Here is a 25,712-nt window from a genome sequence, read left to right on the forward strand (position 1 = left end):
TATATACATATTCATATCCATAATGTTCATAATCGACGACAATACGATTAATAACTGTATTATGAATAAGAAAAATAAGTATATGGTATGGGGATTCTTTCCTTTTTTTTGTTTGGATTCATTGGCATTGTTTTACCTGAAAGCAACAGGCTGTAGCGTCATCTGGTGGTACCTCAAATCCAAAGTGGATTGCCGCAATGTTTGGATGACAACAAGGTGAACGGCAACAACAGCACAACCAACCACAGTCCTTAAATTATTTTCTGCCTGATGATGATTTTCAACGATATGTTTGAAACTGTTGTTGTATCTGTTATATAGGGGCAGTGATAGCCTATGCCTGAATAATTCTAATGCATTGAAAAACAGAACAAGTACTCTTCAAGTACTCATGCTGATGACCTGCAATTTGATACAACTCGTGAAGAGGTCAGAAAAGGGCAGAAGACTTGTCTTGACATGTCTGGCAAGGCTGTGACATCACGTACCCTGAGCGTTAGCCATCTCCTCGACATGATGAAAAGGGAAACTTACAATATGGTGGTGCTCTAACAGTAAACACAGACTGGCAGGGGTTCATCTCCTCAGGACCGCCAAGTGGTGTCAGCATGAGATCTCCTGTTATGGTCTCCAACTGTTACTGTCACGCTGGTCTTACACGTGGCTAAGACAACGGCTCTGAGAACAAAAAGTCACCCCACAACATGGTGTCTAATCCCAAGAGGTCCCTCGTGCAGACATAGCAGCTGCAAGCCTGCACGTGGCAACTGAGCTAACTTGTCAGACTGTTACTACCTGCTGCAAAAAGTTATTACTTGTGTATGAATGATCAATAATGTATCTTGTCAATTTCAAATGTCCTTCGGTATGTTTGTGTGATCATGTAATTTTATGGGACCACTGTCTACTCACACAAGGTAAAACACAAAGGATTCAAAATAGGATTTATTTTCTCCAAAGTTGGTTCATTTTTTGGGTCAGTTATTGAGTCTAAAAAAACAAAGTTGTGTTAGCTGAGACCAAGTGAGAGCACGAAAACGTTTCATTATGGAGACACTGAGGATACTGTGGTTGGGTCTTACCCCACAGTGTAATTGTTCCAGGGAAAGCATTTGGTATAATATGTGCTACAGGGATCTCATCTCATAGTACAAGATCAACCTCAGCTATCAAGGGGACAAAAGGGAGTGATTAACACTGTGTCTCTGCCTTTGGCAGTGGCATGGGGGTTCGCAGGAGACAGCCACGCACAGCTCCCATGTCATATGCCCAGACCTGGTCTAGACCCTGTCCCTCTGACGCAGAGCAGGGCCAGTCTGGGAAGGGGAATCGGCAGGCGATGACCCGCGCTTCATCAGGCAGCTCCTTCAGCAGCTTCTCCCCAAGCACGTCCATCTGAGGACAAATAAAACACACAAATCTGCTTCATCCAATGGGGAGCACACGGCTACTGAGGACCTGGGCATCAGGCGCTGACAAATAAGCACCTACTGTATGTGTTTCACACAATGAAAGATCATAGAAAAACATCACGTGTGTTCACTCCAGCTCCCTGTCTTCCAAGGCTTACCGCCTGAGTCCAATCATTGTGAGGGCTCTTCGTTTCAGGTTCCTGTGGTACTATATAATCATGTGCAATTTAAAAATCAACAGCTTCAAGCATCAGTAATCAGAATTGCAACATTACCCCCGTTTACACTGTGGGCCAAACTTGGTACTTGAACTTAGTTCCTGGCCCAGGGTGCGTTAACACTGTACTGGGCTAGGCCTAAACAGGGATTTATCAGGAACTCAATCCCTAGCAACAAGCCCAGCTCAATGGTCATGGTCAGACCTCATTTCTTGTGTATTACTAACAGTTTTGCTCCACTGTATTTATCTGTCCATGGAATGTTGTACAGTGTAACTTTGACTGTAACTAAACGCATCAGGACCTCTAGCCCTGGTGTTTGTTTCTGGGCTGAAGGCCCACGGTGTAAATGGGGCTAATGTTTATTTGGACCTCAGGTCTGTTATTGAAAGTCTTTGTGTCCTATAGTGCAGCACCAGACTAATACCACACCAGACACCCATATGCATAACTTCATATTAAATGGAAAGGAATCTGGAAAGGTGGATTCTATGAAATGATGTCACAAGACAAATGTTACAAAAGGGCCATTTGAATATTCTGTTTCATGGGTGGGACAACGATGATGTCCAACAGTCTGTGCTGTTTTCAAAGAGGCAGGGTACAACCTGGGATACTCAATGAAATCCCTATGACTCAATCCATCTCTTTCAGAAAAGAGCAGCCATTATACAACTAAATTCAATGTGCTGCATTGTAAGATAATTTAAAATATCCTAGGTAATTTAAATATCAGCCTGCTATTCAACACTTAAATCAGTTGTTACAGCAAACACAAAGGCAGACTTACCCCTGTCTGTCTGAGTGAAGTCAGTCTGTTTGTTTGCAGTCGATCAAATAACAGCCAGCAGTATGAGTCATCACTGTGTGATAGAGGTCTGATTTCTGCTGTTGAAATCATACGATTGTGTGGCTCCCGTCCAGTTACACAAATGTGTGTGTGTGTGTATGTGTGTGTGGGGGGGGGGGCGGTGCACATGAACGGATTTGTTACTCTTCAAAGCCATGTAAATTGCTCTGCGGGGGGCCTATGGTCTGGCGCACTGTTTATCTTGACCTGCGGCACAAGGTCTGTAGATCACTGACCCACTGCTGCTGTCCCGCGTGCACCCTTCACGTGCTGCATGCAGAAGGGCCAGGCATAACGAACGTGACACACACCAGAGCCAAACAACATGGCTGCTTCACTAATGACTAATTACACTTCTATACTACATACAGTTTATGGCATCCCATTTGCGCTGTATGTGTATGAATACAGACTGTATAAACATATACACTACCATTCAAAAGTTTGGGGTCACCCAGATAATTTTGTGTTTTCCATGAAAACTCACACTTTTATTTATCAAATGAGTTGCAAAATGAATAGAAAATATAGTCAAGACATTGACAAGGTTAGAAATAATGATTTCTATTTGAAATATTAATTTTGTTCTTCAAACTTTGCTTTCGTCAAAGAATGCTCCATTTGCAGCAATTACAGCATTGCAGACCTTTGGCATTCTAGCTGTTAATTTGTTGAGGTAATCTGTAGAAATTTCACCCCACGCTTCCTGAAGCACCTCCCACAAGTTGGATTGGCTTGATGGGCACTTCTTGCGTACCACACGGTCAAGCTGCTCCTACAACAGCTCAATGGGGTTGAGATCTGGTGACTGCGCTGGCCACTCTATTACAGACAGCATACCAGCTGCCTGCTTCTTCCCTAAATATTTCTTGCATAATTTGGAGGTGTGCTTTGGGTCATTGTCCTGTTGTAGGAGGAAATTGGCTCCCATCAAGCGCTGTACACAGGATATGGCATGGTGTTGCAAAATGGAGTGATAGCCTTCCTTATTTAAAATCCCTGGCGTCAGGCACTCTTCCAGCATCTTTTCACCTATTCTGCGTCTCACAAATGTTCTTCTGTGTGATCCAAACACCTCAAACTTTGATTCGTCTGTCCATAACACTTTTTTCCAATCTTCCTCTGTCCAATGTCTGTGTTCTTTTGCCCATATCAATCTTTTCTTTTTATTGGCCAGTCTCAGATATGTTTTTTTCACTGGTGTTTTGCGGGTACCATTTAAAGAAGCTGCCAGTTGAGGACCTGTGAGGCGTCTATTTCTCAAACTAGAGACTCTAATATACTTGTCTTCTTGCTGAGTTGTGCACCAGGGCCTCCCACTTCTCTTTCTACTCTGTTAGAGCCTGTTTGTGCTGTTCTCTGAAGGGAGTAGTACACACCGTTGTAGAAAATGTTCAGTTTCTTCGCCATTTTTCGCATGGAATAGCCTTCATTTCTAAGAACAAGAATAGACTGGCGAGTTTCACATGAAAGTTCTCTTTTTCTGGCCATTTTGAGAGAATAATCGAACCCACAAATGTGATGCTCCAGATACTCAACTAGCTTAAAGGAAGGCCAGTTTTATAGCTTCTCTCACCAGCAAAACAGTTTTCAGCTGTGCTAACATAATTGCACAAGGGTTTTCAATGGTTTTCTAATCATCCAGTAATCTTCTAAGGCAATTAGCAAACACAATGTACCATTAGTTACCTGGAGTGATAGTTGCTGGAAATGGGCCTCTATACACCTATGTAGATATTTCATTAAAAACCAGACGTTTCCACCTAGAATAGTCATTTATCACATTAACAATGTATAGAGTGTATTTCTGATTCATTTAATGTTATCTTCATTGAAAAAAACAGTGCTTTTCTTTGAAAAATAAGGAAATTGCTAAGTGACGCCAAACTTTTGAACGGTAGTGTATGTTATGTAATATATGTTATATATATTTATGTTTATAAACACAAACACATATACACTGTGTTATGCATATACGGAATTCTAATGTGACTTACCACACCAGGGGCCAAGAACGCTGTCACATTGTTGTAATCTGACAGATCGGTCTGTGAAAAAAGGGAGACAAGAGAGAGACAGTCGACCAGACTGAAGCTCAAGCAAGTTAGGCTTGCCATTCTCTTGAACGCACCAGTCTCTTGAGAGCATTGTTTTCTCAGTGTACCTTCCAGAAGTCTCTGGAGACAAAGCTGGCACTGCTGGGGGGCACTCCTCTCCACCAAGCTCGGACTTGAGCGCTCGTTGTTAGGATGAAGTTTATTTCATAGCCAGTGCAGCGCAGACCGACATGGGAGGCAGCAAACACCTGGGTGAGGAAGTGCATTCACACCCATTAAGTGGGTCCTCGTCTTTCTCACAGCATTGCTCGAAGGACAAATACAAGCTTGTTTGCCACTATTTCTTTTTTTCTGGAGAAGGACATGTATTCTGTGAACACTGACCAAAATAAACCTCTAGACTGATAGTGTACAATTATCCAGTGATGGTGTACAGAATAAATGGAGAGAGTGGACACTGGGAATGTTCAATATAGGCATGATGAATGGGCTTTTTTCTTTGGAACATTTGGAACCACTGGGCTTCTGTTTTCCAATTTGGTAATGTAAAAAATATAATTATAAATATCGTTTTTAATAACTGTGTTTATTTCTCAGATAATTTTTAGGATTGGTTCATTCTGTGATGATTGTCAGAACAATGCTGCTACACAATCCACTCTAAGGCATGTATGTCTCAGCTAAAATCCACCACTTTTTTGACATACATGTATAATGCACTTTCATAGACTGTAACCTGACACAGATGGCTGATGCTTGATATCAGTTGTGGATATGTATCCTACACATAAACATGAACGCCAGCCGCTCTAAGACATACTGTTCTCAGACAGTAAAGCCCTAAGTGAGATAGACAGACCTGAGTGCTTCAGGCTGGTAAACTCCTCACATCCTCTCGCCATGACTCACCAGTCTGCCATCGCCTGAGCCCAGGTCCACCAGACAACCCCTGCGTCCACGCAGCAGTTTCATTACATTCTGGGTCTGTGTTTTACCCGAAGGCAAGAAGGGTACCTGCATGGCATTGACAATACTCCGTTATAATATCTATTAACTATAATACCATTAACTGTAAGCTTAAGTCTTGGTTGACAAGAGCAACAGAGATAGGCCAGATAAAAGGAGACACCTGTCTCTCTGTGGTACATTGTGAAGTACTGTAGAACACATAGTGTCCAGCTAATGTCAACGTTAGTGATTCAAATAGGCGATGAGTAGTGTCTCCTTGAAGCCCTAACTGCATATAACTTCACTGGCTTCATACAAACTCAGGTCAAGCTTTTAGACCTGGTCATTGTGGAGGATGTAAAAAGATAATACAAACACCTAAAGTAAGTTAAGGTGGCAAGCGCATCCATCTACATGAATAAGGCTACCTTGAGGTTTACGGGTACTTTTCGAAACCCAGGAAGTGCAAATACAGTCCAAAGTCTGTAGACACCAAGAAGCAGAGCTCCAGTTGAAGCTGTGAATATAGGGCTCAACGGTTGCTGGAGTAACCTGAGTCTTTTGTCCTGAAGAATGACATCGATGTCATCCATGTTGGACAGTCCCTAAAAGAAGAGTGATACAGTGTGTGTGGTATAGACCCTTCTCCAAACAAGCAACAGTTAGGCTTCAGTAATCCACTAAAATTATCAATTGAAAAGAAAAACAATTCTGAGATTCTCAATATCTAAAAAGATAGAAAAAATATAGAATAGAAAATGAAAGAATAGATTTTGACATTTGATCCTCCACAAACAACTGCTCACTGCAAGATAAACAAGTGTAGTACCACTTCCACCCATAGGTTGGAACCAGAGGACTACATTCCAAGTACGTTCTAGAAAGAAATCTGTGGGAAAGACTTTCTAACAATAGCTAAAAGTGCTCTGTTTGCAGGTGATGAAAGCATTGTGACAGCTTTTGGGAATGTTCCATGCACGAACTGATTAAAAGTTAGACCAACATGTGTAAGGACTAACAAAGGAACAGCAGATGATGCACAATCGAATTCATCCAATCAAGGTGCGTTTTGTTTCGAATTTTATAACGACACTTTATTAATTGGATTAATGTATTAAGAAATACTTCTATGATCAGACTACGTGGCCAACCTACCTGCAGCAATGTTTCCCCTCATGCCAGTAGAACCAAGATGGTAGTTCGAGGGTCATATTACACACCAATAAGGTCTGTCCCTCCCACGGTCTGCCTCTCCGATTCTCCATGTAAGTGGTCAACATGTGTCTGCTCTATATTTTTTTATAGGTCAAACCACAGCGACTCTCCGTTCAACGATCACCGGAAGCTCTCTCCCTCTAGTGGACAAACAAAGCTGCTGCACATAGTTGGCCAAACAATCACCTCTCATGATTCTGGGGTCAGAAAGTAATCTATGAATGTGGCCTCTGTTTGCACCATGACAGGTTAGTAGACGTAAACCCTTTAAATAACCCTTTTATTTTAGACCCCTGTTTTCTTGAGATATTGAATTATTAGATAACGCCATAATTATTTCGATATCTCGGGATAAACGATACCGAAACGCAGAAGACAGCTAGCAAGCTAAACATAGCACAAAAAGTAAGGACATTTGTGTTTGGTAGATTATTTCTTTGTTGTAACAATGCTTCTTGGCAATACATCTTATACCGTTGGAAAGCCCGTTTATTTCCCTTTTAAATGGTGCCACATTTGTAAGGAACATGCATTTGGGGGATGAGCAGCAGAGTATGTGGGTTGCGCCCATGAAAAATTTGACAAATCTTCTCTGCCAATGCCAAACAGCTTATTCTGCCATTGACTCTTGTTTGGTGTTTGGTGGATTGGATGATTGAAGTTTGAAGAAGCAAGACATATTGGCAATTTATCAATTTATTCATTTAACAAACAGGAGCCTCAGTTTGTGTGGAAGAACTATACACAGCCACAACAGCCTGGCACCTCCTCCTCCTGCTGGTCACCAGCCTGGTCACACACTGCTGTGGGATGCCATCCCATTCTTCAACCAGCATTTCAGCCAGCGTGGTTCTGTTGGTCACTCTGGACTGAGCAGCACGCCCAAGCTGATCCCACAAGTGTTCAATGGGGTTGAGTTCAGGACTGCTGGCAGGTCATTCCATCCTCTCCACTCCCAAATTCTGGAGGTAGTCTCTGATAAACCTCGCTCTGTGGGGGCGAGCGTTGTCATCTTGGAGGATAGAGTTCGGTCCCAGACTGTGGAGATATGGGATTGCCACTGGTTGCAGAATCTCTTCTCGATATCTCTCTGCATTGAGATTGCCTCCAATGATGACAAGCCTTGTGTGACCAGGCAGAGGCAGAGAAGATTTGGCAAATTTTTCATGGCCGCAACCCACATACTAAGCTCAGTCAACGTCAGCCCGATGTTATGGTGAACAGAATCAGCTTGGCAACGAAGCCTTGGAAGACTGGGTTTCTGACGAATGTGTTATATAGTGAAATAAAACAAACCTTGTTGAATCTTTTATTGTTTTCATACTAAGACTAAAAGCATGCTATGTTTTACGGGGTCGAAGTGAAGCTTAGCTAAACATAGCCTTTCAAGGTTGTGTGATACCCAAACATTTTTTAGATATTTTATCTGCAAGCACACAATGCACCGTACAGGGCATAGATAGAGGGGTCTACTCAGAGTCAGCAGGCTTTTAAATCAGCTTTGACTGGATGGACATAATAACACAAAAGGACACGTAGACATTGCATGTAGACTTGAGAGGTAGGTGCAGTTTACAGGTAATAGGCCTACAGTTAATCTGTGCAGCACTGCCAGTTTGTATGTCTTTTTAATGTTTTCCAAAATGAATGGAAAGGAATCCGCATAGTTCTTCATTTTCAAATAAATTATCTACTATTAAACATACATATTCTGATTAGCAAGTTATGATGTTATGAATGACAAAACCGTCTTAATTAAGTTGTTCCATAATCTTAATGTATGGTTGCTATCCTGTGGATGCTCACCTTATTAAACACAGGCATTGCAAATATTTATGTTCATGTTCATGCTCATTGCACGTTGTCTTTTTTTAAAGACCAAGGAGGCTTACTTTTTCTTTCATCAGCAACTGTACATCACTATACTTACTCTACTGTATGGAGTGGCATAATATGATCGCCGCATAAAGTGAGAGAATGTGAAGGATTTGAGTAAAACTAGGAAATAAAAACATTATTGAAAAATATATATAAAGACAGAATAGTATATATATTTGAATATAGGCCTATATGTAGTTTAACCCTGTGAAGACTGACACAGAACACATGACATACACAAAATACAAAAAGTCAGAAAAAAACCAAGTTTATTGCAAAAAGTGCCTACATGCTCAAAAATATACCCCCCTATTCATGGGAAAGTGCAAGGAATGTCATCTTTGGTTTTGTATACAATGTCCATCAGTCAGACACTATGCCCTCCAGAAACTAATGTCTTGGTGGGGGTATTGACATGTAAGACCTACAATAAGCACCTACACTAGACAAATTCAGACATTCAATATGGTGCAGCTTTCGTACTGCATTCTTTCTTCATCAAAGAAGCAATAAAGAATTTCACCCAAAATCAGAAATACTCAGCAATGGCCTCTTACTCTCATTCTGTGCCTTTGGCCTCTTTCCTCTATGCTTGCAGATAAAAACACAGAGGTGGAATCTTTTATGGACGGGTAAGGACTGATTGCTGATTGAGGAGTTGGGCAAAGGAGTTTCACACAGGCGCAGCAGAGATTACACCACTACAGCATTGGGATCTTTCTATGAGATCTGTGTGAACTGTTTTGAAAAAGGATGTAAATAATGTGTGAAACCAATGAAAAGGTGAATGGAAAAGACCTCTGCTGTGCTAAGAGGGTGATGATGAGGATCAAGTGGATCCCAGTTTCATTAAGCGTGTCTTAGCAGTCGAGAACTGCAATCAGTGCATATGTCCAGACACTAACACAAACATTTTTAGGCTCTAAAATGTTTGTTTTGTCTGAAAACTGTGTTAAGGTATAGCTAAGAGTGGTCTAGAGTAGACCAACCCTACGAAAGTGTCTGCCACATCACTCATTTCAAGCATTTGGACATATAGAATCAAGCCTCATCATTAAAAGTAACAAGCATGCTTTTACAGCTGTATAAGAATTGCTTGTGGTTGTGCTGTAGTTTTAATGGCTGTGTCTTCTTAGGGCAGTTCAAACCGCAATGCTCTTCAGTGATGGTGCCCAAGAGAATAACTCTGACATGGTTGATTAAAGATTAGTATCAAGGAAAAGAGCACAACTGCTGCCAGCTGGTTTAGAAGAATCTATACTATGCCCATATGTCTATTTCCTGTATACTGTATGTCTCGTCTCTCTGTCTGTCTATCTGTCCATGCATCCAGTTTGCCAGGCCAGCAACTATTATGGCACTCAGTGCTACGACCCACTAGGCCTTCTGCTTGTGATTCTCATCTCTATCTGCAGGTGTGCCAGGAGGCTGAGCTCAATCACCTAATTGCGGAGGAGCTGCACTGGTGTGCAGGTCTCATCAGCTAAAAGGACTGCTTTCTGTGCTGTTCAAGGGCCATTCTTACTTTGGATTTTGACATCTACAAGACAGCACTTACGACATCTCAGTTCCTACAACACGTATGAATTACTGATGACTGACTTGAACCCAACTCACACACACTCTTGCTTGTCTTTAATGTAGTTAGTAAAAAATCCAAGCCTCTAGCCTCCCTCTTTTGTTTGCGGCCTTGGCCCGTGGTCGTAACACCCAGTTTCCCTCCAGTCAACCATTAAACTGTGACATTTAGCAGCTAATGATTCTGCAACATCCATTCCATAGTTTCAATGCGGATAATTGCCTGGGTGCTTACCCTGGCAGCACTTACTGTACTGTCACACCAGATGGCCTGCTTAGTACTGCTCAGCCAGTGCCATACCACAGCTCTCCAACGCTCTAAATTAGCCTCTCCTCTTCAAAAGATTTTGAGTTCTTTGAGATAAATGCCAAAGGAAAATGTCACTGTCAAGCAGACCATCGAGAGGCTGGTGGGCATCATTAGTGACATAATGGCAGACAGTGTCATGGGTGATCCCGCACAGTACAAGACCACACTGAGTGCCAAGCTGACCAATGATCCTGCTCAGGGATGGATTAACGAACGGGCCTACCGGGCCCAGGCCCAGGGGCCCATGAGCTCAAGAGGCCCCTAAGCCAGAGCCTCTGCGTGAAGTCGCTGTTATGTATCTCTTATTTGTGGTTGAAAAAGGCATATTTTGTTCATTTGCTAATGGCTTTAATTGAGTGTACCTGTGCTGTGTTAGAAAAAGTGCAGCGCCTGGGGCGTAACGATACAATGCAGCCAGCGCGGAAGGTTCGTAGGCAAAGAAGACCCTGCTTTCTACATTTTATCGAACATAGGGATGCCAAAGTGTAACTGGATTAATACGACAGTGATCAAGGATGATATATTATAACCCAGTTTTGAGACCTTATGCGATATATTCCCTTAAAATGGCAAACCTGTCTCTGTCATGGTATTCATAATTTTTAGGGGGAAATCATCAGTAACAATCTATAAAACAATTATATGCTTATCGTACATACACTATAGAAACTATTAAAAATCTGATTCAATTAAATTAATAATTTCTTATTTAATTTGTCATTTTTGTCATATACAGATATGCAATGATGATTGCTGGGTAATATGTATCTTGTTCGCCAATGTCAAGTCTCTATTTGATCATGTGACGAGACGATACGATATAGCTAGTTTAGGCGCAGAATCTGAACGTCAAGACCTACAAGTACACACACGCACAGTACACTTGCCGAACGACGCCTTTATAACATAAAAGTGGTGATGCACGATTTGCTCTTTCAATGGACAGAATAGCCAGCCCATTCAGCCTCTCCTGCCCCAAAGCCCATGCTGCTCAGGTAGGTCTTAATCAGTTTCAATTAGGAAAATAATTACTCGGCTGTTGCCCTGTCACATGTAATGTCAGAAACAATAGCAGGGCAGTGCACCGAAGGTGGATGTTACGGAGTAAACTTTGATCTGTTTACTTTCCCAATACAATAGCCAAAGTATCTAATTCAACCGTTAAATCCAACACATTGTTGGTAAAATATATAGGCCTATATACGCCTAATGGTGTTTGTGTGTGCGTGCGTGTTTTGCGAGTGCCCAATTTTTTTCTTCGCGCGGGGGGGGGCCTTTAACATGTCCAGGCCCAGGGGCCCGTGGTTTCTTAATCCGTCCATGATCCTGCACCTACACAGGAGTTCGGTAGTAGCTGTTTGTCTTCACTTGTCTGTTTGGCACAGAGGAGGCTAATCCTATCTGTTAGTCTGGCATCTACACCGGTGGAAGCATATAACTGGGATATTGAAGGTCAATCATTGCAAATCAGTGGCTCTTCAGTAATCTAAAGCAACTGTCTGGAGTATGGTCACAGCCACCCCACACTTCCTGTAGGCTTTTTGTTGTTGTTATTTGTTATAAGTGTCGTGGCGATTTCCATGGGAGTTTAAAGGAATGAAAAATCCTTTGCATTAGAAGTAGGAATCATGGAATATGTTGACTACACAGGTGGAATATTTTTAAATATGTGTCATTTGGTGATTGGCGCGATATTACATTGACTGAGATGTTTTTCTACATATCAACTTCTTTTTGAAAGAAGTTTGTGTTTATATTTATAACATAACATTTACATAATCTACATATAAGATGCCTCATCAATTAACTTTTTTTTTATACCATCTAGTTTCCATCATATAAGGTGTAGTTGGGGGCCCTTTACCTTTCTTGTTTGTCTTTTATTACCTGGAGGCAGTGCCTTAGAACTGAGCATCTGATCTCTTATTCCATCAGCTCACCAAAATGGTCAATGGCAATTTAAAAATAGGATAATCAATACTTTGTATGATACAACGTACAATGACAAGTACTCCAAGACCTTGCTGAATTGATTTTTCTCTCACCCGTTCCAGCCATCAGTGTCAGGAATGGCCCTCTGCTAGGATAACGGCAATCCATAAGTAAACCGCCAATTGTCAACATTTTTGTCACTGTCATAGTGTCAACTTCAGGCTTATCAAACAAACAAATCATTTTGGGGCCTATAGCCTTCATTATCCATATAAAACATATGTCCATTGCATACTTTAAAAAGTATATGTTTGCACATTTATCACGCACTCACAACCTGTCTATTTTAGATACCTCGTGGCTGGAAAGAATCGGTCCTTGATCTGTGAAACCTGTGCCAGACCAGGACCATGTCAGTAGAGAATGAGTAGGCCATGATTAAGGTTCTTCTTGTAAGCTTCTGCAGGACAGTAAATGGCACTTGTATGGCTGCAGGACAGTAAATGGCACTTGTAATTGTACAGCACTTTGGTCAGCGTGAGCTGTTTTTAAATGTGCTTTATAAATACATTTGACTTGACTTGACTTGACTATTTCCATTGTTTCTTTTCAGTCGATCTAATTGGCAAAAAGATTCTGACACCAACTTTATTTCCCACTTTAATATGATGAGAATGTGATTTTAGAGAGGCTTTTAATTTAAATGACCGATAAGCATGTTTCCTCCCGTTATCATTAGTGACCGACTAAGACTAGACTGGAATGCCCTCTATGGCCCCCGGAAGCCCTCTCCCCCTGGTGGATCAAAAACGACCCTCGTCGCCCTGAGAAGATTGGTCAAATAAGCATCCTTATGTAGCCTACTGTAATTGTGAAATAAGCGTACTGCCTACAGACAGTACTGCACATACATTTGTATTTTACAGTAAAATACATAGACTGCTTATGTGAATTGTACTGTTACTGATCTGTAACCCACAGTGAACATATCAGTATTCTCTGTTCAAATTAAGATTATGACATTTCATAACTGTAGATATGCTTTCAAAGACGTGTGAATGTGATTCACTCATTTTGATCTGCACGCTGGTGTTTTTATGAGCGATGCAAGGTTTTCATAGCAACCGCCCAGTTTCCGTTTGCATGGCTTGATTAGCCTACTAGGTAGAGGATGAATAGTGACGTCCCAGGCAATATTCATCATTGCCTCAGATGTTCATTTCGGCTAGCGCGTCCAGTAACGTAAACCTCGAATAAATATCTGTAGAATAACACAAACGAGCAATAGCTGACTGGAATCGATTGGTCTTTTAGGCTACGGGTACCCTATCCCTTTTGAAACCTACATAGACAATCTTTTTGGGGGAACTCAGCAGCAACATAAATGGATTTATACGGGAAGGTAAGTCTGGGCGTTAATCAGCCTTTATTGTATTTGGTTTAAAAAAAATAAGCCATTGGTATTTCACCCGTTTTTCTGAAAGGTTAATAAAGGTGTTATTATTTCGATGTTTGCGGTTATAGAACATTAGGCCTATTTCAAAACCCGTCTGTAACCTACAATCAGGAAGTTCCTCGCTAGGCTAACTTAATTTATGGTATATTGTATCTTGTTGTATCTTGAGGATACGTTTGTTCGAAAAGTAGATATAAGATAGCCTATGTGTTGAATACAGTAGTTTATTTTGCCTACTACAATTCCCATGTTCCAAAATCATGTGACGTCCATCCGCTCGCTCTTTGCATTGAGCATATAGAGGGGGGACAGTTCCCAGGTGCTGAAATAGAAGGTCTTACGCGATGTTAAGCAAAACTCAAACATTCAGCTCTACTACGTTATCCAGAACATATACCGGAAATTGCTGATTCTCCCTCTCGATTACTCTTACCTTTCTCCAGATGGCTGCGACGCAAGATGGGAAGCAAGAAGGCTCTGATCAGAACTTCGATTACATGTTTAAATTATTAATCATAGGAAATAGCAGCGTTGGGAAAACGTCTTTTCTTTTTCGCTACGCTGACGACGCATTCACGTCAGCCTTTGTCAGCACCGTGGGGATAGACTTTAAAGTGAAAACCGTCTACAAGAATGAGAAGAGGATCAAACTACAGATCTGGGTATACCTATCGTTTCTGTGTGCGTGCTTGCGTGTGTTTGTATGTGTGTGTCAGACTCAGAGAGCTCTAAGTAATCAGAATCCATCCCTGCTGAGATTAGCTTTATTCAGTATCTCTCAACAATGCTTTGCAGTATAAAAAATACGGGAATGAGCCTAAAGCCATTGAACCAAGGCCTTTCTATTTCATTGTAACAAAGCCATGGCGCCCCTTTGGCTAAACAGCTGTTTCTCTGTGTACCTTTTATATCTCACCCAGAATCCTGTAGAAGATTATAAAACAGCACAGATGGAAAAAAAAAAGTGTTGACAGACCCTGAGATTTCACAACTCTTTCAAGATTGAAATAATATCTTCCAGTCAGAGCTCCAGACTGCCACTGAGTGCTATTTTCAGATTTGAGTGTTGGATGGGGGTGGAGTTGAATGTGTGGATGTGGAGGGTGAGGGTATGTGTGAGCAATGGTGTGAGGTAGCATATATGTGTGGATGTGTGTGTGTCTGTGTTTATGTCCATGTTCATGTTGTGTCTTTCTCATGTATGTGTCAGTCTCTGTGTGTGCGTGCATGTATATCTAGACGTGCTTGTGTCTTTGCATCAGAAGAGCAGTGTACTCTTATGATGAGCCACATATCTCATTACCATATGCAGATGAACCTCATGTAAACCCTCACTTTGATAATATCGTCCCACTGCAATACTATATCCTGGGATGGACACACTGCACACACCCAGGGCCTTAGTGCCTGGGCAATGACCAGTTGTCACACTTATTGGATTGTCACCTGCCTCAGTTGTGTATTCTGTCATAGGATACGGCTGGCCAGGAGAGGTATAGGACCATCACAACGGCCTACTACCGCGGCGCCATGGGCTTCATCCTCATGTATGACATCACCAACGAGGAGTCCTTCGCTTGCGTTCAGGACTGGTGAGATAAAACTTGCCAGCTTCAGGCTGTCACTCTTCTGGCCCGTGACTGTATCAGCAGAATGTCTTTTAAAGCTGACTCAGAGTGAAAGTTTGCTCTGGTTGATGTTATCTTTGGCACTGTTTGCAGAGGTTTCAAAGTGTCTTATCAGGGAAAAAGACACGGAGCGAATGGGCTTTGAAAGGAGCAGTCATGATTTTTCTGTGTTACCACGTGAATTGTGTGTTGCCTGAAAATACTGAAGAATGTTGTCAAGGTTCTTGCAGCACAGTGAACCGCTCTTTCTTTATCTATATGCTATGTTACTGTGATTACCACATTCAAAATGAAGATGTTTCTCTCTTGTAATTGTAAATAATTCCAGAGGGGATTGATTTGATCAAATGTTTAGTATCTTCAGTTTGAAGAAGAGAATAGGTTTGATGAAGCATACATGTACAAACTGAGTTAATTTAGTCTGTCAGTGTTTCTCAGTGTTTCAGTGAGTGAATGATATCCCTTTCTCAGGTCAACCCAAATCAAGACATACTCGTGGGACAATGCCCAAGTGGTTCTGGTGGCGAATAAGTGTGACATGGCGGATGAGAGAGTGGTGTCTGTAGACAGTGGACGGCTGCTGGCAGAACAATTGGGTAGGGGAGACAATTATCTATCTATCTATCTATCTATCTATCTATCCTCCCATCCATCCAGGAGGTAGGAGTAATTCTGATCCAGAATGTTTCAGTCAAAAGTGCATCTTCAGCTGTACAAGTTGAGGTGCTACCGAGGCCATCTATCTATCTATGTATCTATTTATCTATGTTTCTATCTATCTGTCTGTCTGTCTGTCTGTCCGTCAATCCGTCTGTCTGTGTCTGTCTGCCTGTCGATCTGTCTGTGAATATTGTTGTAAGCCCTATGGACAGAAGAAGAAGTGATGCTGATCAGTCCAACCATTTATCCTCCAGTTCCTCTTAAAACTCTGATACTGAACAGATAAATGCCTTATTTTCCACAGTCTTTTCCATGTGGCTTGTGCGCAGTGCTTATCTAAAAGAGCTCGCCCAGGCACAGCTCACTGTGCTGCCACACCAGATGGCCTGCTCAGTGCTGCTCGGCAAGTGTGATGCCACTGTTCTCCATCTCCCCCCTAATTGAATCCCTCCTCCTTTACTAAGGGTTTGAGTTCTTTGAGGCCAGCGCCAAGGAGAACATCCACGTCAAGCAGACCTTCGAGAAGCTGGTGGACATCATCTGTGACAAGATGTCCGAGAGCCTGGACACCGACCCCGCGCTGACCTCTGGCTCGCCGGCCACCAAGCTGACGGACAACCCCCCACCCCCCCAGCAGCCCAACTGCGGCTGTTAATGGCCGACCATCCAGCCGTCACAGTGGAGGGGAATTCAGTGTATCAGTTTGTCATCTAAAAATACAAGTCTATTTCACCCTCAGTGACATGCAGTAGCCAGTAGCTTGAATTCCACGCACGCACATTCCTCTCCCACTAGTGCCAAAATGTTACTTTGGATAGGTTTTAGAAGAAAAATGTACGTTCTAAAGGACAGCTTGTGTCAGGCATAGTTTGTGCCTTTAACAGTAAAATATAACCATAAGGTTTATTCACTCACCACTAGTCAGGATTAGTCAGAGACGAACTATTAGGAGTTTGTGTACCTTTGCAGAAATGGCAAACTGCATTTTCTTTTCATTGCATTTTCAGTACTTGGGTCCACACAACATTACCGACCTGTATATTACATCACTGACCTTTATTCTCTGCGCTGCCTGGCTTCAGCGCTTACTGGTGAAGTTCCTTCATAATTGCTTCACTGTAACACTGTAAATGTTTTAGAGATCTGTCTGGAGGTCAGGTCAGAGTCCATTTGAAAGCATATTAGTCCTCATGTTTATGAAAGAGAGTGCTTCACGAAGAAGGGCACTGGACTTATGACTGGAGCCTTTTTTGGACAGGACACAATGGTGTCATTCCCATACACATAGACTGTTAGTTAACTATTACATTTAAACCAATCAAAACATGACTTTCAGATACATGTTCAGAGATGACCCTTGTAACATCCCTTTATCGTGATTATATTCAGTGTCGAATGCACCTTTCTGTGACTATCCTGATGCTGTATCAGCCATTTTAGTTTCACATGGAGCATTCTAACAGTACCATCTGATGCTATTGTTGTTAGCACTAGTCCCATGTGTCTCAGGGGTGGACATCTATTATTGTGTGAATATTGATATGTGCTTATTTATGTACTCAAATAATATATACGCTCGTACATTTTCATGAGGATGGCAAATGGTGCAGGTGTGTAGTATGTATGTATTTGTAGTTATATTTTCCCTCTATTTTCTAGATTTGCTCACAACCTGTAGTGTGTATGTTTGAGAAGGAGTTACCCAATCTTTCAATCGACCCTGCCAATCCTGACCCATGTTAACAAGAGTATAATCCTAAACCACCGTACATTTGCTCACTGAATAAATGTCTCTGTGAGAGTGTTGTGCTGCATCCCACTGTATGTCTCAGGTCACCCGTGGCCCTTCAGCTGTACTGTATTGTGGTCGTGCCAAATGATAAGCCATAGGAGAAATACTATTACCTTCTAACCTTGATATCTTAATATTCTCTGACATAACTGTCATTCTGGTGTGATTTCCCTATATATATAACTTCTAAATGCACAGTTAATTCCCTTAAGGAAGAGTGGACCAAATCCATACAGTTTAGTAAGAACTAAAACAAAGAAGGCCCCTGTCAGTCCACAAATTGTAATAAACTGTACCTAATTTAACTTGTCATTATTGGTTATTCAATAATTGCAATTTATTTATTATTCTCGAATATTTATGTTTCCCTGTTGCTGTTTGTAAACATAGCTAGCAAGCCTGCTTACATAATTGTTACACTTACAGTTTGATTTTCACTGGAATGGAGAATAGAAACATTTTGTGTAGTGCATTATGTCAAGACGTTATAGAAGTTATAGACGTCTTGACATTGACGTCAAGACGCATTTGGAATACTCATACAAGGATGATGTCTTGGACCATTTTGAAAATGTGAGGTTGTGGTATACAGGTGTATCTGCTGCGAAATATTATGGTGGCATACATCACTTTGAATCCCACAGACATAGATGAACATATGCCAAATCCTTTAATGATTAGACTTTCTTAAATACAATGTCCCTCAATGGCACGGTGTGCTTGATCTGATTCTTTCACACATTTTCACGTTTCACTTGCATGAGTCTATACTACCCCCTTGTGGACAATGACAGTAATTAAATGTTTGTTCATAAAGTGTCATTCAAATTAAATGACTCTGAATGGAAGTTAATTAATACCACTTAATCTCATAGTGTTAGAAATGCCAGACTTATTACTTGAAATAGTTTTGTCCTTAGTATGCATATTGTGAATGCCTTATACAGGAGAAAGGGTCCTTACTATAACCCCGCTACAGCTATTTCTGTAGGTGATGACAAATGTAATCAAGCCGGAAAGTCTGCACACCCCTTTTACCATCTCCATGTTTTATTACCTTACAGACTTATACTAAAATAGATTGAGTTCATTTTTTGCCTCAAACATCTACACACAATAGCCAATAATGACGAAGTGAAAACAGGTTTTTAAAACAAGCGTGCACAAGAAGACCAATAAGCATGTTTAAATTAAATGATTCAAATTGCAAGAACGTGTTGTAAAATGGTGCGGCTCCTTTAAGAGCAGCACGGGGTTGGTGTGGTAGAGCTAGAGAGAGAGAACGGTGACGCTTATGAATAGTTTGGATGTAGCTAGCGACAGAGGCTAAAAACCGTATGTGCTGTAACAATGTTAACCAGTGTGTGAAGAATACATCCTCAGAAAGAATACAGTGGGCCTTTATTTACTAACCAGCAGCAGACGGAAAGGAACGGGAATTAACCCCGAAGTTAAGAACATGTAATACTTCGGCCCTGGAGAATTGAACTAAGCATTGAGCATTGAGTCTCCCCTGCAATCTCCAACTAGCCTACGGTCAGAGACAGACAGCAGGAAAGGTTAACAAACGGAATGAAATAGCCTACACATTACACACGCAATGCATGAATAAAACTCACGTTATACACCAAAGGAGGCACAACAGACAAGTCTTACCATTGAAGATCTTTTTTTTTTCTTGCACTCCAACGTTCGTTATAAAACTATCTACATAGTCCAACCATCGAGGTTTAATCCATGTTGTTGTGGAGAAATGTGCATCAATCATATTTCATTAAAACGTCACACTTCTTACATTGGACATATCCAACAGCCTAATTAGAATCTGCATCGACTACTAAGCAGAAATATCTCCATACAGTAGATTTCCCTTTGTTTAGTATGGTTTTAAACTCTCCAGATGGCCGTGATGCCGTTTTGCCACCTGTAATCGCGTTGTCACAGCTAGGACATAAACAAATTCCCGCCAAGGGAAGAAGGCTGTTATCCTAAATGTGATTTATTTTATTCTCAAAAATGAACTTCTGCATTATGTGAGGCAGACACGTTGACTTCACTATTTATTAAGATATTTGAAATATGGAATGTTCAATGCCTTATCGCGCTGATGTGTCCCAGCCCGACTCGAGCCCGATTATAATTTCTAAATATTTGTCCGAACCCGGCCCGACCGGTCGGGTCCCGGTTGGGTATCCATCCTCTAGTACACAGCCACTCTTTGGGACCTGTGAAGCTGCAGAGATTTTTCCATACCCTTCTCCAGATATATGCCTTGACAGAATCTGAGGTCTGCATATAATTCCTTTGACCCCATGGCTTGGAGTTTGCTCTGACATGCACTGTCAACAGTGGGACCTTATATACATGTATATACATGCAGGTGTTGGCAATCCCCAATCATGTCCAATTCATTGAATTTATCACAGGTGGACTCCAATTAAGTTGTAGAAACATCTACAAGTAGTGATGGCAGCCTGACACTGAAGCGCCGGAACGTGCTTCATACCTTAAACTACACCAACCATAAAACCACTGCTTCGAAGGTTGCTTTGGTACGGAAAAATCACGTGACATATTACGTGCGAAACAGCAACCGCTTCTTTCTCCGAATGAACCAGCTGAGTGGCTCACAGCGCCACGCACGAAACATTCAGTTGCCTCGTTTTGAGTCTGAATTGTAGCGCCTTCAAAGCATAAAAACTTCCGCGCACAACATTGCGTTTGGTTCGTAGTAGCCTATCTCATTCTGTGACAGTCATTACGTTCGTATTGATTTATCATCATTATGAAAGCATCTAGGAAGAGAGGTCGTTCTGACATGTGGGAACACTTTATTCTGATCGCTCATGATAAGGTGCGCTGGCTGTTAAATATTTAGGCTATAGGAAAAGTAGACTATATCAACAGGCTCAGTCCAAAAAGTGTAGAACAAATAATGTTTTTAAATCAAAAATCTTTGACTGTTCCCTATCCAACATGGTTACACAAGCACACCCAACTTGTGCCATATTTGTCCAGCACATCCTTTCCCCAAGAACTCTCTCTTCAATAACACAATATACAAAAAATAATTAATCTTTATTTGTAAAAAAAAAAAATTATATCACAATCTTTGCATACGGGTGCATGTGGGTGCATGTGTGTGTGTGTGAGTGTGTGTGTGTGTGGGGGGGATTTGGTGCGTGCACACTAGATTGTCATTGTTTTAAAGATTCACTGCCACTGTCTAGCTGGGCTAATTTAGTTGCAGCCTTGGCACATCACCAGGAGAGGTCACTGTTACTGAAGCTTCAAGTAATGAACCGATTTTTGAAACAATGTGCCTAATGGTTCAATGCTTCACCAAAGCTTCATTTGCCCATCACTATCTACAAGCAGTATCAGTGGAAACTAAATGCACCTCAGCTCACTTTTGGGTGTCATATCAAAGGGTGTGCACAATTGTGTACATATGATATTTTACATTTAGATTTTTTAATAAATTACCACAAATGTCTAAAAACCTGTTTCACTTTGTCATTATGGGCTATTCTGTGTACAACTTTGAGACAAAAAATGAACTCAATCTATTGTAGGATATGTCTGAAACGTAATAGAACATGGAGAAGGTGAAAGGGGTGTGCAGACTTTCCGGCTTGACTGTATATGTAGGGTAGGCATCTGACTTCCATTTATACATTCATACAAATATAACATTTATACAGTTACATTTATGACATTAGATGATTGTAAAACTGTTCTAATTTGATGCGAGTGTGCCTCTGGCCATGAGAGGAAAACAAAATGATTGTAAAACTGTTCTAATTTGATGCGAGTGTGCCTCTGGCCATGAGAGGAAAACAAAATGATTGTGATGTAATGTTTTAAGGGCTTAGAACCTTATCAGGTCAAACTGTATAAACGTTCATACATCATTACAGATGTTTTAACGGCGGAAGTTGCAGATGCAACAAACACAAAAACCTGCAATCCTAAAGTGCAGCTGATGACGTATTTCCATTATTTCTTTGATGCGTTTGCCCCTCAGGACTGCTCGTTTTATTGTTTTGCACTTTAGAGCTACAGGCTTTTGTTTTGTGTATGTTGCATCTGCACCTCAGTTTTTTGGTTTAGTTTTTTGCGTTTTCTTTTTGTTTGTATACTATATCCGCACCTTCGGCTAAATGGGAGGATGTGCGCACTGAGTGGCTGATTAGGTATTCCGTTGAACGTATGCAAACTGCGGGTAAGAGCACATGTCTGTTTTGCAGGTAATTGTTCTGCCTAGATTGCTCGTTTGCTGGGACTTTTAGGGAAATCTCCCAGAGAAAATGGAAGCAGTATTGATCGTTTGTTCCCATATAAAGCAACCTTTTCTTTTGTTCGCCTTTTTATGTCTTGCCATCTCTTGTTTACTTCATGCACTTCTCTTAGCTGTTGCTGTTCCAAATAGGAATAGTGGGTGTAGAATTAGGGCCCTGTAATATCTCTGCTTTTGGTGACACCTCATCTATTTCCTGATCGCTAAACTTTTGTTGCCTTTTCTGTCGGTCAGTGGCAATTCCATTAAATTGCGCTTCCATTCTATTCAGCTGCAGGTTTAGCACATTCAACGTACCAGGGACGTGCACAGAAATTTTGAAGGGCCATTGCTCTGACCTGAAAAAAGGGCATTTTATACAGGGGTGTTTTTGTTTACATAGGATAATATCCTTATAGCTAGCTGCCAGAAGCTAAATTGATATGTTTGTGAATGTGGTGATGCGAGATGTAAATGGTTGTATGTTTCATACATGTTTAATATGTTAAAGTATTGTCTGTTTAGATAATTGATTTGTGATTGATGGTTAACTCCTGGGAGGAGGAGTTAAGGAAATATAACCTGCATCCAGGGAATGGCAGGGGAGTTGAGTTCAGACCTTTGACTTAAGAGGATGCCTAGTGCTTTTGTTAAATGAAGCCATAACTGCTAGTCAGTGTAATTAAGTATCTGTTTGTTTGTTTTGACAAAGTTAAATGTTAAATGTTCGTATTGTCTGTCACCTGCCGGCAGCTTAATAAATCTGCACCTTTTGGACTACTTAAAATATTCTCCTGGTTACTGTAAAGAACTGATGTCCACTCAATAAGTATAAGTGCAAAGTTCTCTATTGAACAAACGTGAAGGTAACACACAGGCAGGTAAATCCAACTTATCCCTTTAGTTTCAGGAACATGTTGCAAGTGACGGCGGTTGCGTCGCAGTGTTGCACCCTGGGTTGTTTCAATGACAAAGGAGCGAGGTGTGATGCCTTCTCCAGTGACAATGGCGGGTGTTTTCCAGGACTTCTGATGGTCCAATTTCATGAGGACCGGATCACCTGGTTTTAGTGATGGTAGGGGTCTGGCTCCATGGCGCTGATTAAAGTAGAATGCTTGTTTCTGTTTTTCCATTGCATCCTTATTCCTGACTAATTCCAGATCAGGCCATCGAGGCTGAAGATTGGCCTCCAGAGTCGGAAGAGTTGTTTTGATCTTCCGGCCCATAAGCAGTTCTGCTGGGCTCACGCCTGTGGTGGCGCAAGGCGTTGACCGATAGCACATAAGGGCGAGCAGAGGATCTTTCTGCTGTAGGATTCTCTTTGCGGTTTGTACTCCTCTCTCAGCATGTCCGTTCCTTTGGGGGTTGTGTGGACTAGAGGTGATGTGCATAAAGTCAAACTGTCTTGCAAACTCTTGAAACTCTTGGCAAGAGAACTGAGGCCCATTGTCTGAAACGACCTCATCTGGACAACCAAATCTTCCAAACACTCCTTTCAGCTTTAAAATCACCTGTGAAGCAGTGGTTGTTGGCAGGTGAAGTATCTCAAGGAACCGGGAGATATAGTCCGAGACAACAAGGTATATGTGTTTGTTATGGTCACACAGGTCAATGGCGAGTCTCTTCCAGGGTCTATCAGGTAAAGGGGTTGAGATCAGGGGCTCCTTTCGCTGTGCGGGTTTCATCTCACGGCATACCTGACAACACTGGACTTTGTTTTTAATTTCAGATGAGACGCCGGGCCACCACACAGACGCATAGGCCCGCTCTCGGCACTTTGTCAGACCTTGATGTCCGTCATGTATTCGATCCAGGATGTCTGCTCTCATGACATCAGGAATCACCATGCGGTTTCCTCTAATGATGATCCCGTTGTGTTCAGACAGTTCATTTCTGATGGGAAAGTAGTCTTTAATCACTGCTGGAACATTGCCTATATACTCAGGCCAACCTTTCGAAGCAATGTGTTCGTCAAGCGCTTCTGACACCATGTAAAGAACTGATGTCCACTCAATAAGTATAAGTGCAAAGTTCTCTATTGAACAAACGTGAAGGTAACACACAGGCAGGTAAATCCAACTTATCCCTTTAGCATCAACATAAGACTAACGTATATCTCGCGTGATCTCATTACCGGTGACGTCACTCATAAGGTCACATATACATGTACACATTATATGACAGTTACTGCCTCTGTCGCTCAACAACTCTACTTCACAAGTATTAATAGTAATAAATAAAACACTCAAATACAGTAATTCATTTCAGCATGGCATAATTCTATGGAGAACATTCCAGCCAGGGGTCATCATCATACTAGTGGGCTTGAAAAGACATTTTTTGGGAACTTCACAATAAGACGGCAAGGCCAACTGAATGTGAAAATTTGATAAAGGCCTGATTGAATAAAACATTATTGCTCTGCTGGATCTGTTGGATTACTCAATCTCAGCAAAAAATCCAAATCTGTATTCATGGATTCTGCCTCTTCATCTCAATATCCTCCCTTGTTGGCATCCTGTCCTGACTTTCTGTGTCGTCTCTCCTTTCCCTGTTTTCCAAGTCTGTTCTGTTCTCATCTGGGTCTGGCTCTGGCTCTTTGTCTTTGTCTGCAGTTGATGTACTAGGCTCATCGTCTGTCCAATTATATATAGGGATGCACGATAATATCGGCACGACATCGGTATCTGCAGATAAAAGCTTAAAAACGTAATTATCGGCATCTGCAGATATGAACATTTCTGCCGATGTACCTGGCCGATAAAGTGACGTTCAAATTATGCGCACGCGAAGCAAATGTTTTGGTTACTATGAGCGCCAACAAAGTAATTCAACACGTCGGCTGTGTGGCAGTACTTCACAGTATCAGAGGATGTTGACATGCTATTTGTCAGGAAACTTTTCAGGAGATGGAAGAGGAGACGACAGCTTGGCCGCAGTGGCGTAGCGGGTGTTTTGGCCGCCCTGTGCGGTAGCCAAATTTGCCGCCCCCCTTCAAGGAGGATTTCCTACTGGTGTGAATTTTTGTTATTGTTGTCAATGTATGTCTTTGAAGCTCCGCGAGTCTTTGTCCTAGCGTCATAAAAAGAACATCCCCAGAAACCTTGAATCTTCTTCTGTGTACAGATATATACAGTTCGATAATAATAATAATTAGCACTTTGTAAGGAGAATAGAACTAAAATCTTGCACATTTCATTTTCTGAGTGACAAAACAGCTGCTAACGACCCACCTGTTAGCAAATGAGGGCTATTCATTTGTTAAATGCAGGATAAAGAAGGCGGTGAGGACAAACGTATCCACTTTGAGCTGGTTGCTATGGTTACCTAGTTATGCTAGCTAACTAGCTAGCTAAGGAAACTTGTAATAAACGGTTTAAATGGAAGAGTTCCATTTACATAAAATGATAGCTAGTTATCTAGCTGATGTTATAGTGTCCTCGATTTTACTGATCAAATTATAATAGAAAAAGGTCGAAAACCTCAGGGTGCCTGTGCA

General features: G+C 41.5%; 2 protein-coding genes and 1 long non-coding RNA gene across 5 annotated transcripts; 2 read left to right on the forward strand and 1 right to left on the reverse strand.

The window, feature by feature from the left end:
* Positions 1–932: 932 nt before the first annotated feature.
* si:dkey-190g11.3 (uncharacterized protein LOC567059 homolog) lies at positions 933–6,766 on the reverse strand. Of its 3 annotated transcripts, none has more exons than XM_012828551.3 (6): positions 6,641–6,762; positions 5,914–6,090; positions 5,447–5,551; positions 4,645–4,785; positions 4,478–4,528; positions 933–1,395 (listed from the first exon to the last, which is right to left on the reverse strand). In XM_012828551.3, the coding sequence occupies exons 2-6, from the start codon at positions 6,076–6,078 to the stop codon at positions 1,192–1,194; spliced, it is 666 nt and encodes a 221-aa protein (XP_012684005.1). In that variant the 5' UTR covers positions 6,079–6,090; positions 6,641–6,762; the 3' UTR covers positions 933–1,191. The 3 variants fall into 3 exon arrangements, with proteins under 3 accessions (XP_012684005.1, XP_012684006.1, XP_031426457.1); XM_031570597.2 differs by having other exon boundaries at positions 1,298–1,395; positions 4,478–4,568; positions 6,641–6,766; XM_012828552.3 differs by lacking the exon at positions 5,914–6,090 and having other exon boundaries at positions 6,641–6,766.
* Positions 6,389–8,229, forward strand: LOC116221089. The gene is made up of 3 exons (XR_004164015.2): positions 6,389–6,547; positions 6,791–6,948; positions 7,416–8,229. It is a non-coding gene; the product is annotated as an uncharacterized LOC116221089 (long non-coding RNA).
* A 5,289-nt stretch (positions 8,230–13,518) lies between these two features.
* Positions 13,519–17,948, forward strand: rab3c (RAB3C, member RAS oncogene family). The gene is made up of 5 exons (XM_031570599.2): positions 13,519–13,800; positions 14,298–14,516; positions 15,328–15,446; positions 15,954–16,078; positions 16,607–17,948. Exons 1-5 carry the CDS (start codon positions 13,783–13,785, stop codon positions 16,795–16,797), a joined length of 672 nt encoding a protein of 223 aa, XP_031426459.1. The 5' UTR covers positions 13,519–13,782; the 3' UTR covers positions 16,798–17,948.
* Positions 17,949–25,712: the final 7,764 nt, after the last annotated feature.

Source organism: Clupea harengus, chromosome 7 (genome assembly GCF_900700415.2).
Source record: "Clupea harengus chromosome 7, Ch_v2.0.2, whole genome shotgun sequence".
Classification (NCBI taxonomy): domain Eukaryota; kingdom Metazoa; phylum Chordata; class Actinopteri; order Clupeiformes; family Clupeidae; genus Clupea; species Clupea harengus.